Genomic DNA, 17,561 nt, shown 5'->3' on the forward strand with positions numbered 1-17,561 from the left:
TTCAAAAATTAAATAATTTATTTCAAACTAATGTAAAATGAAGTCAAATGCAAAATACCAACTTAACACAATTCTAAATTAAACTACAAACCCAAAACAGACCATAGTTGATGAAGTGTACTTAATCTGCAAAGTAGACATACATGACTGAAACCAAAGAGGACTCCCAAAGTCTAAATAACCAAATGTACAAAATACAAAAGATGTAGGTACAAGTCCAAATTCAAGCTTACAATGTGATTACAAATAATAATTATAATAACAATGGCATTCAGCTACGGGACCTGACACTGAAGATACCTACTGAATAGCACCATAGCTGAACCAACTTAATCAAAAAATGGGAAGATATTACCACCCCACTCCCTAAAAATAAAATCCAGTAAACCTACAAATACATTTATTGGCATATGAGAAAAATCAAGTCATGAAAGGACATTAAAAAAAAATAATCACAGGTGAGATTCAAGCTCAAAAACACAATTAACTCCACAGCCATCAGTTTCAACCCTAGTGCGGTTCCATCATCTTCGAAAGGCTCCTATGGTCCCCACAGCTGAGCATTAATTATTGTTGGGCTGTGCCGTGATACATATTTTAGTGATCTGAGAGCAAGGTTCTACACAGGAGCATATCATTTATAATGCTCACAATAGGAAATAAGAACAGAGGTCAATTTGTACATATTTTTGCCAATGCTATATGGCAAAAATTAAGAACTTACAGAAAGGTAAACAAAATTGAGTCCACTTGGATAATTTCACAAGCTGCTTTAAACTATAGAACCACCAGATATCTGTAAAATAAGAAAAACTATTCTCCCCTTGGCATTAGATTGGCTTTCTCTTTAAGACCTAAACTGTTCAAAGTGGCAGTTCCTATCATACTGAGGTTGCCTCCTATTTCTCCATCTATATCAAGGTTAAAATTAAAAAACTTGATATTTTGGAAGCATTTTAATGCTAAACAGAAATAAATTTCCCTTGTCAAACTCACTGATGGCTAAAATCTTAATTAACTTGTACAAATTTAGTAAACTACTAAGAACATGTGCATTTTTTTTTCCATTCACAAGTGCTGCTGTTACTTGAACAGAATGCTTCTGAATTAGAGTAACTGGAATAAATATTTAAAGAAAAATAGTGCAGCAAGAACCTGAGACTTGCAAAAAACCCTTTTACCAGAAACTTGCTACAAAAAATCTGCTACATCTTATTTCATCAAATCTTTAAATTCTGTAACAATTTCCATCAAAATACAAAATGCTAATGTATTAGACTGTAAAATAGCTTGAACTGGTATGATGGTAATAAATTACTAAAGTAAGCATGAAAATCCTCCCAATAATCAAATTAGAGGTTTCAAATAACCTCCCCTTTAAAATTGGTTCATCGTTAATCGCACTTGCCCACCTTAAAATACAGTGTGCCTACATGGGTAGTATCTTGAATTATATATGACTAACTGAATATTTTGAAAACTTCCTAGGTATAAAGAAAACAAGTGGCATTATTTAAAAATTAAACTAGAATTAGAAGGCATAAAATGTTAATGTAAATGCAAAGAAGCACTTCAGATTACTGCAGTAGCCTTGGCCAAAGTGTGCTTTCTGAGCTGGCATCCAGCACCCTACAAAGCCAGAGACGAGGAGACAAGTACCTTAGCTTCAGCATGTAAACGGTGGCAAAGTGAATACAGAACTCTGTAGACACTGTTGGTAACTAAAATACAAAAAGCTGAGGTAGCTCATTATCTCTGCAGTAGTCCAAGACCGTTTGCTCTAATTAAAACCCAAACTACATGTGTTGCATATATTGTAAAGACACATCTGCAGCTAACAGCTATAATGAATGAAGATATCAAGAAAACTTGTCAAAATTTTCTACTTTTTTGTTTAAAAATCATCTGATAAAAAATGTCACTGCACTCCCTTTGTCTCTTTGCAACTGCCTAGACTGTGTCTCTGAATTTGTAGAAAGTTTTTGTAAAACTAGTAACCCATAATTAATTTTAGATAAGTACAAGTCACAGAAATCGCTTAACAAGATCCAAAACAGGTTCCAATCAAAACGAATAGTTGTGAAGGTAAGCTTATGATAAGGGATTTAAACATTAATACTGTTATTCAAGGACCATACCAGAGCTCACTTGCAACTATGCATATAGAAAATGAATTTTATGGAGCTTCTGACAAATTCCTCTCTTTTCTGTCCATTTGGCAAGTCCGGGCTTTAAACCAAAACAATTTATTATACATGAAAATCGTTCTTCTCGGGGAACTCAAACATGAATAACTATTAAACTGCCATTGACAGAAGAAAATAGAATGTCACTCTATTTTCTGACCATCATTGTCATCCATACCAAAAAGGGTGTGTGTTTTTTGATGGACTGTGAATTTTCTGTTGTTGTTGTTTTATTATATGTTTCTTAAACAGAAACGGATCATACAGGAAAACTTACCATTTTAGTATATTATGTGGCTTAACCACTGTCTTGATTGAGTTTTGAAAACAAGATAGGCATTTTATACCACAACACTGGTTGCCTCTTAATGATACAGAGTATCAAAACTTATTTTCAGGGTTGTGACCAAAGAAAACATTCTAATCCATTTGCTACAAGTAAGCCCATCCTTGTGTTTAGCCTTATCCTTCTCGAATAAAAAGGCACATTAAAGGCAGTTCTAAAGAGCCTAATCTAATTTTATCCAGTTTCTTCAGTTTCCCACCAGAATATACCATAGCCAACTTTAAAACAGGCTTCAGTCTGTTACCCAGAAGAAAAAATAAAAACAAATATGATAAAAGGGGGGTGGGGGGGGGAAAGGTTGCCCACTGTTTAAACAATTCAACACACTTAGAACTGCTCCATCCAGTTTCCTCGTGTTTGCTGGTCTGCTCCCTAAGAGAGGTCTCCAAAAGAGAGTGCACAAAAAGAGAAGCAGAAGTGAGAGCAGTTTCTGTAGCACCAAAATCTCCAATCTGTGGGGTTGTATTTTTTTATTTGTGGAAAATACAACATGTTTCTGAAGTTCTGTTTGGTTCTTGTAGGCTGGTTGGTTTCAGGTACCTGAGACAATAGCACCAAATTCAACAGAGAGAAAGAATGAGTGAGAGAGCACTTTACACCAAGGCTCTGCACATAATTGGTGCAATTTGAAATTGAATGGCTCAGAAGACTGCTCTGGCACGAGCAGATGGGAGAGGATAAACCACTCTTCTTGAAAGGTTCATAGGAATGTCTCAAACATATGAACTGTTCTTTCCATCTCCTATAAGGGGGGAAAAAGTACATGTTATCTATTAAAGGAAAGACAAAAGCATTACAGAAAAATTCACTTCAAATTAACTTTCTAGATAAAGAATTTTAGATACAAAGTTAAGCTTTATATATATTCCTGATTACAGTACCATAGCTACTGTGTAAGACTATCTGCCCTAGACACGTCCAGATGCCTCCTACTTTACATTCAGGCTAATGAGGATGATGCTAGCAACAATGAGCACTTATTGTGCCAGATACTGTACTAAGAAATTTACATGTATAAGTAATCTGCCAGCTAAAAACAGCAGCAGGATTTGAATACAGGTAGCCTCACTCCAGAGCCTGCACCCTTCCTGACTCATTATATTCGACTGACTCCCAAAGCACAATGAATGTATTCAGTATAATAAAACTTGTACCCAAAGTAGAACGTACCCTGCTCCCAGGGCTACTCACTTCAATCAGAGATGAAATTAAAAAAAAAAAAAAAAAAGCCAGAAAGAGTCGATGCCATCAACGCCAGGAATGCCACTCACTGGTGATTCTGCTATAGATTCCTCCTCTCCTAAATGAGACCCCTAAATTACAGGGTTCCAAGACCCATACTGCAAGATGTTTCAACTGCTGAAGAGTATTCAATCCATTCACGCTAATCAAATGTCAAGCACGTGAACAAAGTTGTTCTAGAATTTTTAAAAAGTAAAGAACTCTACCCCACACATTACATTCAGATGGGCAAATGTCAAATACTTCTAAGACATTTGGTTTTCCCTTCCATCTTTAAACACCTCCAAAGAAATTATATCCTACCTCTCTACAAAACTAACAGGCCATACTAACAGATTATCATCTGATCAAAAAGTTCTTATAAATGACCAATCAAAATTACTTCTGCTAAATGTTTCATCATGTTAGTAGGAGAAAAGTTCTGTTATAAAATACAATATCCAATACTATCCCAATTTTTAAATATATATTCACACTTTTATACACATAATGTACATCTAGACATTTTTAAAGGATGGAAGATATTCTAAAAGATTAACCCTGATTAGTTTCCTCTAGATGGTGGGATATGGGTGATGTTTTTATTTCTGTTATTTCTCTATATTGTGTAAGGTCAGAATAGATTCGTAAAAATGTGACTCATAAAAATGTGATTACAAAGTAACTTTTAAATGCTCTCTTGCTTTGATTCAAGTCCAATACAGGCATACCCCGGAGATGTTACGTTCCAGACGAAAGCAAATAAAGTAAATCATACAAATTATTTAGTTTCCCAGTGCATATAAAAGTTATGTTTACACTATACTGTGTAATGGCATTGTGTCTAAAGAACAATGTACACACCTTAATTTTTTAAATGCTTTAAAAATTTTCTTAAAAAAATGCTAACCATCGTCTGGGCCTTCAGTGAGTCATAATCTTTTTGCAATAACATCAAAGATCACTAATCACAGGGACTTCCCTGGTGGCACAGTGGTTAAGAATCCCCCTGCCAATGCAGGGGACATGGGTTCGAGCCCTGGTCCGGGAAGATCCCACATGCCGCAGAGCAACTAAGCCCATGCGCCACAACTACTCAGCCTGTGCTCTAGAGCCTGCGGGCCACAACTACTGAAGCCCGCACGCCTAGAGCCCATGGGCCACAACTACTGAAGCCCGCACGCCTAGAGCCCGTGCTCTGCAACAAGAGAAGCCACCGCAATGAGAAGCCCGCGCACCGCAACAAAGAGTAGCCCCCGCTCACCGCAACTACAGAAAGCCCGCGTGCAGCAACAAAGAACCAACACAGCCATAAATAAGTAAATAAATAAATAAATAAATTTTTTTAAATAAAGATCACTAATCACAGATCACCATAACAAGTACAATAATGAAAATGCTTGAAATATTGCAAGAATTACCAAAATGTTATTAACACAGAAGCACGAAGTGAGCAAATTATGCTGGAAAATGGCGATGTTGCCACAAACCTTCAACTTGCAAAGAATGCAATATCTGCACAGTGCAGTAAAGCAAGGTATGCTTATATTCTTTAGTACACATGCAAAATAATCACATCCTCTATACATAAATCTTTAACATACTAGAAATACTTCTTGAGAGCAGAGACTTTTGTCTTATTCATTTTATTTGCTCAGATGACCGCAAAAAGAAGTGTGACTTAATCATGTAAATTATATGAATAGAGATATAAGCTCGTATTTATAAAAAACTTTCTTATGGCCCAGAGTTGTCCAGAAAGCGAACGGTTCACCTCTAAAGTGTCTAAGACAAGGACAACAACTCCCTCATGTGGTTATTTCACAGGACTAGATTTGATTAAATGAGATGACTTTTAAGTTCTCTTCCAATCATTAATAGGGTGGCCAGTAAGTCTCATGGCCCACGCCAACTCCTTTCAACCAGTAGTGGCCACCTCGGGAGCAGTGGTAACATGGACTGTGAGGCCATGCTCACATTCAATAGGCCAAAGTGATATATGCTTAATCGGTCAAGTCAGTTATAAGTAAGGGAGGGGAGAACTGTGAATGCTAATCTGTGTATTTGCCAACCATGAATCTCTGTGTTTTGATAAACAAACAATCCCAGATTACTTCTGTTCTGAGACAAAATGGTACCAAGAGTATATTTTTGAAACTCTTAATGATTCTTCTAATCTTAAATCTTCAAACCACTCTTCAGTTACTTGGTGAAAGATTTAGACTAAAATAACTTTTTTTTTTCCTCTTTTCTTTGGGACAAGTAAAAGCACATATTTGTTTATTCCACAGATGAAGTAATAAGCACTCACCTCTACAAGCTGTGATTTGTCATAATCTTTACGGTGACGGTAGATGCACTGACTAAGAAGAGAATATAATCTCTCAAGTTGATCAACTGCCAGATTGTTGCTTTTATCTACCAACAAATCAAGCAATTTCTAAGAAAAATTAAAAGAAAAAAGAATAAAATGAAATTTGATTTCATTGTTCAAACTGAAACGGTTCCACTCAAATGCTAGGCAACAGACACCACATGCTATGGTGTAATAGTGACACCTGAGTTTAGAAGATTCCAGGGCTTAATTTATTACCAAGAACATTCTCATATTTCTAAACCCCTCAAAACACACACAACTCTTTTTCATTAGAAGCCCTGAAGTACCTATATTCCTAGGTTAAAGCAAAAGATTATCAAATCTAGCTTTATTTCCATTCATTTAAAACTGCCTGGGAAGAGCTAAGCTTACCTTCAATCTCTCATGATCAACTATAAGAGGTGGCACAGGCTCAGATGGCTCTTCTGGAACCAGTTCCAGGCTTGTTGTTTTTGCCTGCTCTAAAATTAACTTACGATATTTCTTTACTTTAGAAGCACCTACAATTGGGAAAAAAAAAACACAAAAAAACACTGCAGCAAATAAAAGTTAAGAAAAATCAGACAAACAATTATACATTCTTTTATCCACCACAAATCCTTTTGGAATAAGGGGGTAATTCTTTAAATAATAAATGATTTTTTGAGGGGTGTAAGACTAAGCAACCCAGATTAAAGAGAACTAGACCACAACTATGAAAGCCAAGTCATACTAGAATATCATCTTAACAAACATATCCCCTAAAAGGAAGATAAGAGTAATCTTCAGCTCTAAGCAGTAACTTATAAACTGTCTTCATTCTCTGTATGATAACCATTTTAAAATTCGGAGCTCTCAGAACTAGAAGAAAGGAAGCACCCTAGAAAAGCAGATACTAACACAAAGTGAGGCCAACCTGCCTCATATTTGCCTCCCAATGCAAAACATTTGCTTCAACATTGCCTGAAACGTCTTACTTTTCTCTGTTATACTGCCTGTGTTACACAAAATTTTCTCTTAAAAATATAAACCCATTAAAAATGCTAAAGGTCTAGTGTCCTATCCTCCTACCTTAGAGTGAATTAGTATAATCTAATTACTTTCCTCCCAACATCTTGCTGAGACCAGCCACACTGAAAAAACAGAAACTGTGAGGTCACTGAGTGTAACTTGACAGCATCAGGCACCCTGATGGGTAGGGACGGCAGGTAAACCATCAAGCCTTACGCTCCCTAAGCAGGAGCACTCTTAGAGGAGGCCGAGGCGGGAGGAACACAAGGACAAACTTGGACTGTTTCAGAACTTTATACAGGACCTGGCCCATGCTCAGTGCCACTAAGGAGACCCTTCCTCCCTCCTGCATTAGTTCTCTTAGTCGCAAGTCTTTAAACAATTCCTTTTCCTCAATGCCTGCTATATAGATAAATAATAAATGAACCAAAATGTTGCCTTCAAAAACATATACCCAGAGAAATTTTATATTTCAGAAAACCTTTAGAGTGAAAGCCTTTATTTACAGTTCAATTAATATATGCTAGGAGTTTTGTTAAGACCATAGGGTACCTCATTATTACATCCATGGACTTCTAGAGGCCCAAAAACCTGAATTAGGAACCACTACACGAGGTTACATTGCCCTGACAGTTACAAATGAAAGCTTCAGGTAAAGCGTTTACACAACAAATATCTTTAAAGCTTTTAGATCACCAGTTGAACATAATATTCACTTAAACCTTTTCTGCAAGCTTACTAAAATCTCATAGTGAACTAGCATTAAAAAGAACTTCTCCTCCCCATCCATTCTGCCTCATAACAGGAATCTCTCCCTTCTTCCCACTCTGTCCCATTCATTACTTAAACTCTAGCTTCAACACATTTTTTTAAGTTCTGTCTATATGATAGCCCAGGATAAATAATGCTCTTAAAATTGCTTTCTATTATTAAATATTGGAGAAAAAGAAAAATTCTTAACAGGCAGCATTCAAGAACCATACCTATCTCTTTATCCATTAAAAGAATTCTAAGACTTTGAATACCATCCTACTCTCTAATTCTACTGGAGGGCTCAAAAAACTGGCATTAAAAAACCTTTCTCACATAGCCCAAATCCCAGGCTAACACTATATACTCCACACAATTTAGAGAGCATGATACAATTTCAAGATAACCTGGTATAAGAAGAGTGCTTATTTGGGAAGGAAATTCAGTACACTGAGCAGAGTAGATCTCTAAATCACCCCATCTCACTATGGGCTAAAGAATAACGATAAACAACAAAGTGGGGCCAGAAACCCTCAACGCCCCCTTTCTGCTGCTTCTTAGAAGAATCATATATCCAAAGCAAGTCAGGAGTGGGCAGAGTGCTCTGACTCTGCGAGAATAAAGTAACTTTGACAGTGAGGATTCTGCTGCTTTCTTCCGCCACTGGTCGTATAGATAGAGTCTCCTAGACTAAATATCCCTCAGATTCAACTAACAGTGACTGCCTGGCATGAATATACCTTAGTATATTACCAGGAGAGGCGATTAATATACATGACTTATATAATCCCTGCAGTGGCACCACTCTGAAGTTTAATTTAGAAGATAAAAGACAGGGTTGGAGAATATAAGCAACTAGCTCAGAGTCACATGATTATAATGAACAGAGTGGTAATTTAATGTGGGCTTATATAACTTTACTATACCATACTGCTACAGTATCCAAGTCTTCTCACCCACCCCCACCCCACCCCAATAATCCTTCTGTTAGAAATCCATCTTCCTAACACTTGTGGATCTACTCAGTTTTTAGTCATAAATCCATTAGGACAGGGATGATAACCAGGTGGGAGGCAGAAGAGGAAGCAGCCAGGTAAGCAATGCATTCTGGACCACAAACCCTCTGAAACATTCACCAAAATTTATTATGTATGTGTACACTTTTCTAGGCAAAGGAGTGAAAACTGCAACAGATTCTCAAAGGGGTATAATTATTTATCAACTATTGCTACTGGGGACCAGATAAAATATGCACTTAATTAACTCTGGAGTTAAAACCTTCAGGAAAAATTTTAAAACATTAGCTCTACCTTCTTTATCCAGTTCTGCATCTTTAACCTCCACATCAGGGCCAGGTTCGAACTTCTCATTATTGCTACATTCCACTGCCTCTAGTTTCTCAGCATCATCTCCGTGATTTTCATTTGAAGCTTCTGGTTTTTCTTTTGACTGGTCCTCCAGAAGATTCTTTTGTTCAGAACTACATTTGTCTCCACTACCACAGAAAGAAACTACTTCAGCTTTGCCATTCTGACACTCCAGAAGTGGTATTCCTTCAAAACTGTCAGTGGAGGCCTCACCGTTTAGACAGCTTCCTTTAAGGAAAGACTCTTTCCTAGATGTCTGTTCTGGATTTAGAGAACTGCTGCTGTTGACCAGTAGAGACTCATTTGAACTTTCCTCTTCAGTAGATGCAAAGTTCTCTTTTGTGCCCGCTCCGTTGTTAAGCCTCCGCCCCTGGTCCATGTCCATGATGTCACACGATGATTCATCATTGGTCATAGATAAGTCTCCAGTCTCTTCTCCATTTTCTTCATGGCAGTCAGTGCTTACCTCAAACTCTCCATTTTCTAGCAATTTCCTGTCCTCCATATGATTCTCATAGTCAGCAAATTTTGTGTCCTCTTCATCTTTTTTTAAATTATTGACTTTCCTTTTCTTAATAATTCCTTTACCCCACTGTGATCGCCGCCTTGATTTTCTCCGAACTCGAACTATTTTACAAAGAAGGGAAAAAGATATGTAGAACCTGGAATGCAATGCTTGTTTTACAAATGTTTATTAAATAAGACCCAAACGAAAGTAAACCCATACTAGCGTTAACACACAGACAAAAACTACTTAGCTCTTGACATCCATGCTGACTAATCCTCACAAACTACAAGTAAAATGGACATGAAGTCAGGGATGAACTCTGAAGAATGAAAGGAATTTACATTTATTTCCTGTATGAGTTTACTCAGCACTCACTTTTTACCACTGCCCTGGATTCTACTTTATAGCTGTTCCTAATTCCTAACATGCAGGGGCCAAGCGTACTATATACACATTTAGGGAATGACCACATTACCAAGCTGCCTGGAAGGTTTGGGGCTATAGCCCTGGACTTCCACCAGGAAGATGAGTGCTTTGTCAGCAAGATCACCCAAGAGCTTCTAAACCATGAAAGGAAATTAAAGTATGATCCAATATATGAGGAGAGAATAGTTACAGGTATCCCGACAAAGCAATCTCTACTGCCTCTCCTTCCAGAAGAAACATAAGCCCTATGAAGGTTATATAGACAATGTGGTTAGCCAGCTGTTAGCCATCTACCACAAATGGTTCACCTATCAGGATCAATTTCTTGCAAAGCTGTTATTTGAAAATATGTAGAAAAATTAAGCCCTCTGCTATCAAGGCAGCAACAACATTAACAAACAATGAAAATAAATATTTGGTCAGTTATGTGAAACGGGAGACCTACAAAAGTTGTAGGGACTATACTCCTAGATGTTAGAAACTATCATGAGCTTTTATGAGTAGATAGCTGGTACTTCCAGGTAATGATGGACCCAGGAATCTTTAATTTCCCATGTATGTATCAAAGGTAGCTGGTTATACAAGTCGATCCCATTGTCCCTTAAATAAAAAGTTAACTTTTATTTTGCAATGTGGGACATTTTCACAAAGAAATTTAAATACAAAGTTATTAAAGCAAACTAGTTAAGCTAGAGACCTATCACTTCTGGTGTCAAACACCAAATTCTAAATATTAGTTTGTTGAAAGCCATCAGAGTAAAAATAATTCATATTTTTCCAAGGCTATAAATGTAATGTCAAATCTGGCTTAATTTTAAAAGAGATAATATATATTTTTAATATGTCAATGTTGAAAGCTTCCTGGGCAAAGACATTTTTAAAAGAAAATACAAATATGAGACCACTAAGTATAGATTGTTTAATCCACAGTTTAAAAACTGCTTTTGAAAGACAAATAGAGGGGAATGTGGTCTTAAGACAACCCTCACTTCTTTACTCTAGCACTTAATATGAACTTGTGATCTATCAACAGTATATAGTATGTTTACATACTTTTTCCATCCTTTCATCTTTAATCCTTACTGAGTCTCTGTAAAGACACCAAGGTATTCACAAGTGTTGACAAATTTTGTCATAACTATCACTCTTCTTTCTCATCTAAGAATAAATCTACTAAAGGTTTCTAAAATCATCTGCAAAATTCAAGTTATTTAGTCACTCGGCTCAAAATTTATTTTGCCTTCAAAACTGTACTATCGTAATTACCATCATCTCTCCATTCCTTTATCCCCTATTCATTTCTATTTTTACAATTTACAGTTATAGGCTAATTGGAGATGAAATTTCTATATTAGTCTACTTTTAAAAGCACAGGCTATAAGTGATAGGCATTCATAAGCATTCCATTACTTATATGAAAAACTAATCCAGTCCACATTAAAAGTGTAAGAAAAGTATTCAGCTTGCTCTTTCTCTAAAATGTAGAGCTGTTAGGTTTTACTACCTGACAAGTCACTCCTGACATTGTGTCCTTGCTTATTCTCCAATAACCAAAGGTACAAGAGGTTCCCTTTTTCTTTCCTCACTAAGCCATGGAGCACTAGAGAGGCTGGACCCTGCTTGATCAGGAGCCAGCGCAACTCCTTAAAATGTACTCATACCCCAAGCAAAGGTTAGGAGCCCTTCTGAAGTAAGTTTATTTCTAATGCTTTCATCCCAGCTAAGAAAAAGAAAATGTTCTTATCTGGGGAGAGGTCAAACTAGAGATATGTTCCCCGTCCTTTTATTATCACTTCTAATGCTTAGTATGATTTTGGTAAAATAAGAGGAATTGGTTATATACGTGCCACAAGAATAGGGATTTTTGTTTTAGTCACTGCTCTATCCCCACAGCACCTGGCATGTGGTAGTATATATTTACAGAACTAATCTTTAATATACCCACTTCCTTTTTCAAGGGTGCTTTGTGTGAAAAGCCCATTTAGAGGCACAATCTTTAAAATCAAGTTTTATAACATCTCTGAGTTTGTTTCCAAAACTAAGACCTTAGAAAAGCAACTCTTCCAAAGGGAGATTTAGACATATGATTTAAGTAACTTAATGTAAAACAGACAAATGATGAGTCACATATGCCATCTACTGGTAAGAGAAAACAGGACTCACATTTGTAGATTACAATATTTTAATACTTAAAGGAAATTAAAACTGCTTGAAGCCAATATTCAATGTGTTTTAGTTAGTAAATATTTTTACCAGTTGCAGAGAATGTAGGGATTTCAAGGTTTAAATTAGAGTGCTGTGTCACAGAATCCAGGTCACGATCCAAGGTACAACTAGGATAAATAGCTTAATCAGTTTCATGGAACTAAATGCACCATTAAGTCCTTCAAATGTTCTCACACATGAATGTCACTTATCACAAAGAGAACAAGATAAAAAAAACTGAGTCTGGTTCATTCATTCAAATTCAATGCCACTGGTGAAAGAACTTATTATGGCCATCTTTACTGACAGTTGGAGCAGAATTACCACCTTTATATCAGAAGAACAGCGTATATCTTCCAAAGATGGCTATCTTTAGTGAAACATAAAGATTACATTACGATTATACCCCAATAAACATGTTAAAAAAAAAAGATTACATTAGGAAGATGCTGTGTTTATTAACATTTGTCTTTTAGAAATTTTACAGATCACCATGAATGAGGAAAAGTGAGGAGAACCCAGAACACTGAATTTTCCCCTAAATACATCTGACTTAAACAAAGCCAGTTAAAGAAGGCTACACAGATTTTTCTCAGAAAAATCAACTTCCTGCTGTCAATTCAGTCACTCTCCTAAGCCGGAGTTTCCATTTCCCACCATAACAAGAACATTCTGCATAACATACAGCAAGGGGTTGGAGGCAGGGTGGATAAAAAAATCTATTGGTGGGCTTCCCTGATGGCACAGTGGTTGAGAGTCCCCCTGCCGATGCAGGGGACACGGGTTCGTGCCCCGGCCCGGGAAGATCCCACATGCCGCGGAGCGGCTGGGCCCGTGAGCCATGGCCGCTGAGCCTGCACGTCCGGAGCCTGTGCTCCGCAACTGGAGAGGCCACAACAGTGAGAGGCCCACGTACTGCAAAAAAAAAAAAAAAAATCTACTGGCTCCACATCTCTATCTAAAAACCAAAGTTTAAAACCGAAGATATTCAAATCTAGTTCAATTACAACAGCAAGCATTGAATGGAGATAGGAGAAAAGCAAATAAGGTTAAAGAAATGTATTCTGATTCAGCATTTTACCCCACAAGCTCTTAGCAGCCCTTTGGTATAAGTGCCCAATTCCTAACACATCTGCCTCATTTGCAGTTGTTCCCACTACTGGATAACATGATCTCAAACACTCACATGCACATTTATTTGCAGAGCTGTGCCAGATATCCATTGGATTTCTTTGTTTGTGCCGAAATGCCTCTTCAACTCTAGTTTCCATCTTTCGAGCTCCAGTACCATGAGGATTTATTTGTTCTGCTGTTACCGATAAGCCTGCAAGCAGAAGATAAGCGATACCTATTTAAATATTTCCACTTACATAAACCAACAAGGTTAAAAAAAAGTCTGAAATACAAAACTGAATTTTAAAGTCATTAATTATACTTGGACAGTCTGTAATTCAGATGAAATAGTATCTATTGATTTAAGATGGGAAAGAAACTAGATATAAAATCATAAAAATAAAATGGCAGGCCATGCTTATTTACACTTAATCTCCAAAGGGCCCCGTGTTTATTCATTTTACTTTGCAGAGGGATACATTTCACATTTTTATGACTGTGAGACAGTAAGATTATATATAGTCTAAAAGTCATGATTTCTGCCATCTTAGAAAGTATAAGCATATACTGGGCCACTGAACCCCATTCATATGAACTGTTTCCGTCTGACATTAGCTGGCTGTCACACCACACTGCATAAGTTTGGTTTTCGTGCACTGATCTTCATAAAAATAACCATTCCATCTCAATTCTCTTTACTAGATTTCTTTCTTCTATGCCATCCTTAAATGTTGCCTTCCTTAAACGTTTCTAAGGGCTGTCTCTGGAATCCCTTTTCTTCTCACTTTAATCTACACCTTCCACCACAAATATTCATGCCTTCAGCTCCTACTGGCATTCTATAATTTTTCCCAAATGACATCTTTAGTCCAAAACTCTCTTGAGCTTCTGATTCATATCAGTTGCCTACTTGATATCACCAACTGGATATCCTAGAGATAGGTCAAATTAAAGATAACTGGTTTCTCTTTTCCCACCAAAAAAACCCTGTCCTTATATATTCCCTCTCTCTACTGGTGGTATTAGCATCTACTTAAGTCATTAAACCAGTAACATGGCAACCAATTTTGCCTCTTCCTTTCCTTCACAATGCCCTCCACCCCTGCAGCTGCATCTCTCTCATGTTAATCCTACCTTCATTCCCACTTCACTAATTAAAACTCTGGACTACTCCAACAGCCCTCCCCCCACCAAAAGCTTTATTGAGGTACAATTTACACAACATAAAAATCACTCATTTTAAGCGTACGATTCAGTGATTTTTAGTGAATTTACAGAGCTGTGCAATCAACACAGCAATCCAATTTAGGTAACTGTTCCAGGCAACCACTAGTCCACTTTTTGTCTCTATAGACTTGCCTTTTGTGAGCATTTCATATAAATAGAATCATGCAATATGTGCTCTTTTGTGACTGCCTTCTTTCACTTAGCATAACATTTATAAAGTTCATCCATGCTGTACCATGTATCAGTACCTTATTCCTTTTTATAACTGAGCAGTATGTCACTGTACAATATCTGGTTTTTTTTTTTGCGGTACACGGGCCTCTCACTGTTGTGGCCTCTCCTGTTGCGGAGCACAGGCTCCGGACGCGGAGGCTCAGCAGCCATGGCTCACGGGCCCAGCTGCTCCGCGGAATGTGGGATCTTCCCGGACCGGGACACGAACCCGCGTCCCCTGCATCGGCAGGCAGACTCTCAACCACTGCGCCACCCGGGAAGCCCTTATACCATTTTGTTTACCCATTCATCAGTTGACGGACATTTGGGTTGTTTCCGGTTTTTAATTGTTGTGAATAATACCGCTATGAACATTCACGTACAAGTCTTTATATGGACATATGTTTTCATCTCTCTTGGGTGGATCCCTAGGAGTAGAATCGCTGGGTCATATGTAAATATTATGCTTAACTTTTTAGAAACTGCCAAAATGTTTTCAAAACTGGCTCCAACAGCTTTTTAACCGGTCTCTCATCCTCCTACTGAGCCACATTGAGACCTTGCTATTTCCTGCTGCCAAGGCAATTTACCAATCCATTCCACTGTTTCAAATACTTCTATGAATCCTACTGACTATGGCAATTGTTCTAAAACTTTAGTGTACATAAAAAGCACTTGAGTTTTCTGAAGTGCAGATTTCTCGGCCTTCAGATTCTCGGCCAGAGAATCTAATTCGGTAGTTCTAAGCTGATGTGGGTAATAAACACAAACACATTTTAAAAAACATAGATCTACAGGATAAAGTCCAAGCTCCTTAGCAAGACATTGATTCATTCAAATATTTATAAAAAGCCTGTTGTATACCAGAGATAGTTCTAGGGACTGCAGTAGAGCTATGAATAAGACATTCAGAGCACTGATATTCTAAATAAGGAGGAGAGAGACAACAACAGTAACAAAATGCCAAGTGCTATGGTGACCAGAGCCTAATAAGATTACGTGGCCAGGGAAGGCCTCTCTAAGGCAGTAGAAGAAAAGCGTCTTCACAACTTCAATGTCCTGGACCCAGCTCACCTTCTGAGCTCTGTTTCCCACCATTCTGTACATCTTTAGCAATACCAGTTTGCAGTTCTTCCAATACACCACGTTATTTCACGTCTCTGTGCCTGTACACGTAGTGTGCTGTGCTTACAATACCTCCTCCTTCTCCGTCACTGCCTCCCTTCCTCTACTTCGCTAGAGACAACACTTCTATATTCATTGCCCAAACTCTGATCAAAATGCTGGGTTTCCTACCAGGAGGTCTCTCCTCTGTGCTATGAACATGCTTCAATCAGTACATATGCCACACTATACTCGATTTTACACTTACTCTCTCCTACTGAAGTGTGAGTTCCTCAAGGACAGGATTATATATGGAACGAACAAAACACATCTGCTAATTCTGTGTTTATATTAACAAAATTGCACATAAATTCCAACAGGTTTAAAAAAAAGTATTCCTAAAAACCATTTTTAAGTATCAGTATTAGATATAAACTGATGAAAATAAACCCTCTTCAAATATGAAAGCCTATCTAAATCCTTTAAGAACAGAAATCCATAATTAAAGATATATGCCTGCAAAAGAAATTTCACTAAGAAGTACTTTATTTCTGTAATTTGCACTAAAACTGTTAAAGAAAGTAAAATTTTAAAACATCTTTGAGAATTTACATGACACATTTTCATATCAGAAATTAAGGATGGGCCTCAAAATACATTTTCATAATACCAGCAACCGTAAAGAAACACCATTCAATGACCTCTTACTCTTCAGTAGCAAGTTCATTTCTATAACTTACCTCTTTTTATTCTTGCTTCCTTAATTTCTTCACAGAGTTTATTAAATTCTGGATCCAATTCAGCTGCAATGATGGCATGCGCAGTGTCCTTCAGGGTACAAGCCCTGTGCCTAATTATTTTATCTGTTAAAAAGTTGGTATACATTTATTATACATACAAGTGAAATAACATGAACAAAGGGCATCTTAAAAAGAAAAGGAACACAAAAATTTAAATAAAACTGTGACTGCAATGAGAAGCCTGGGCACCTCGACGAAGAGCAGCCCCCTGCTCGCCACAACTAGAAAAAGCCCACGCACAGCAACAGACTCAACACAGCCAACAAAAAAATTTTTTTAAAGGCTTTATCAAAATAATTAATTTAAAAAACTGAAAAGCATTTCTAGCTAAGAAGCAAGCTCATTTAAATGATGAGCAAAAAATAAATATAATAAGCTACTCAATCAAGTTGACAATCCTCTGAGAACTACACTTTTAGAACTTCAAAGTACTAAGCCTACTTAACAAACCATTACCTCAAAGATATGGCTTAATTTTATATTTTTCAAAAATGTATGACATTCAATAAAGATTTTTAAAAGATTTACAGGATATTCACCGTATGTCCAGCACCAGAGCTACCATGGATAGATACCGAGATTTCAGAAAACCTTACATAATTTTCTCCACGAGAAAAAACTGGTCAAAACTATGCTAAATTAAGGGTGACTGATTAAAAAATTGTGACAGGAACAGACAAATACAATAAGGCACTCTAAGATAAGAATGCAAGATGACATAAATTGCA

General features: G+C 37.1%; 1 protein-coding gene across 1 annotated transcript; it reads right to left on the reverse strand.

Annotated features, from left to right (window-relative positions):
• Positions 1-820: 820 nt before the first annotated feature.
• Positions 821-16,892, reverse strand: LOC112401514 (ATPase family AAA domain-containing protein 2B-like). The gene is made up of 6 exons (XM_024747814.1): positions 16,774-16,892; positions 13,563-13,700; positions 9,181-9,864; positions 6,503-6,630; positions 6,065-6,193; positions 821-3,274 (listed from the first exon to the last, which is right to left on the reverse strand). The coding sequence occupies exons 2-6, from the start codon at positions 13,645-13,647 to the stop codon at positions 3,233-3,235; spliced, it is 1,068 nt and encodes a 355-aa protein (XP_024603582.1). The 5' UTR covers positions 13,648-13,700; positions 16,774-16,892; the 3' UTR covers positions 821-3,232.
• Between the last annotated feature and the right edge of the window lie 669 nt (positions 16,893-17,561).

The sequence above is a fragment of the Neophocaena asiaeorientalis genome, unplaced genomic scaffold, assembly GCF_003031525.2.
Source record: "Neophocaena asiaeorientalis asiaeorientalis breed wild unplaced genomic scaffold, Neophocaena_asiaeorientalis_V1.1 scaffold84, whole genome shotgun sequence".
Classification (NCBI taxonomy): Eukaryota; Metazoa; Chordata; class Mammalia; order Artiodactyla; family Phocoenidae; genus Neophocaena; species Neophocaena asiaeorientalis.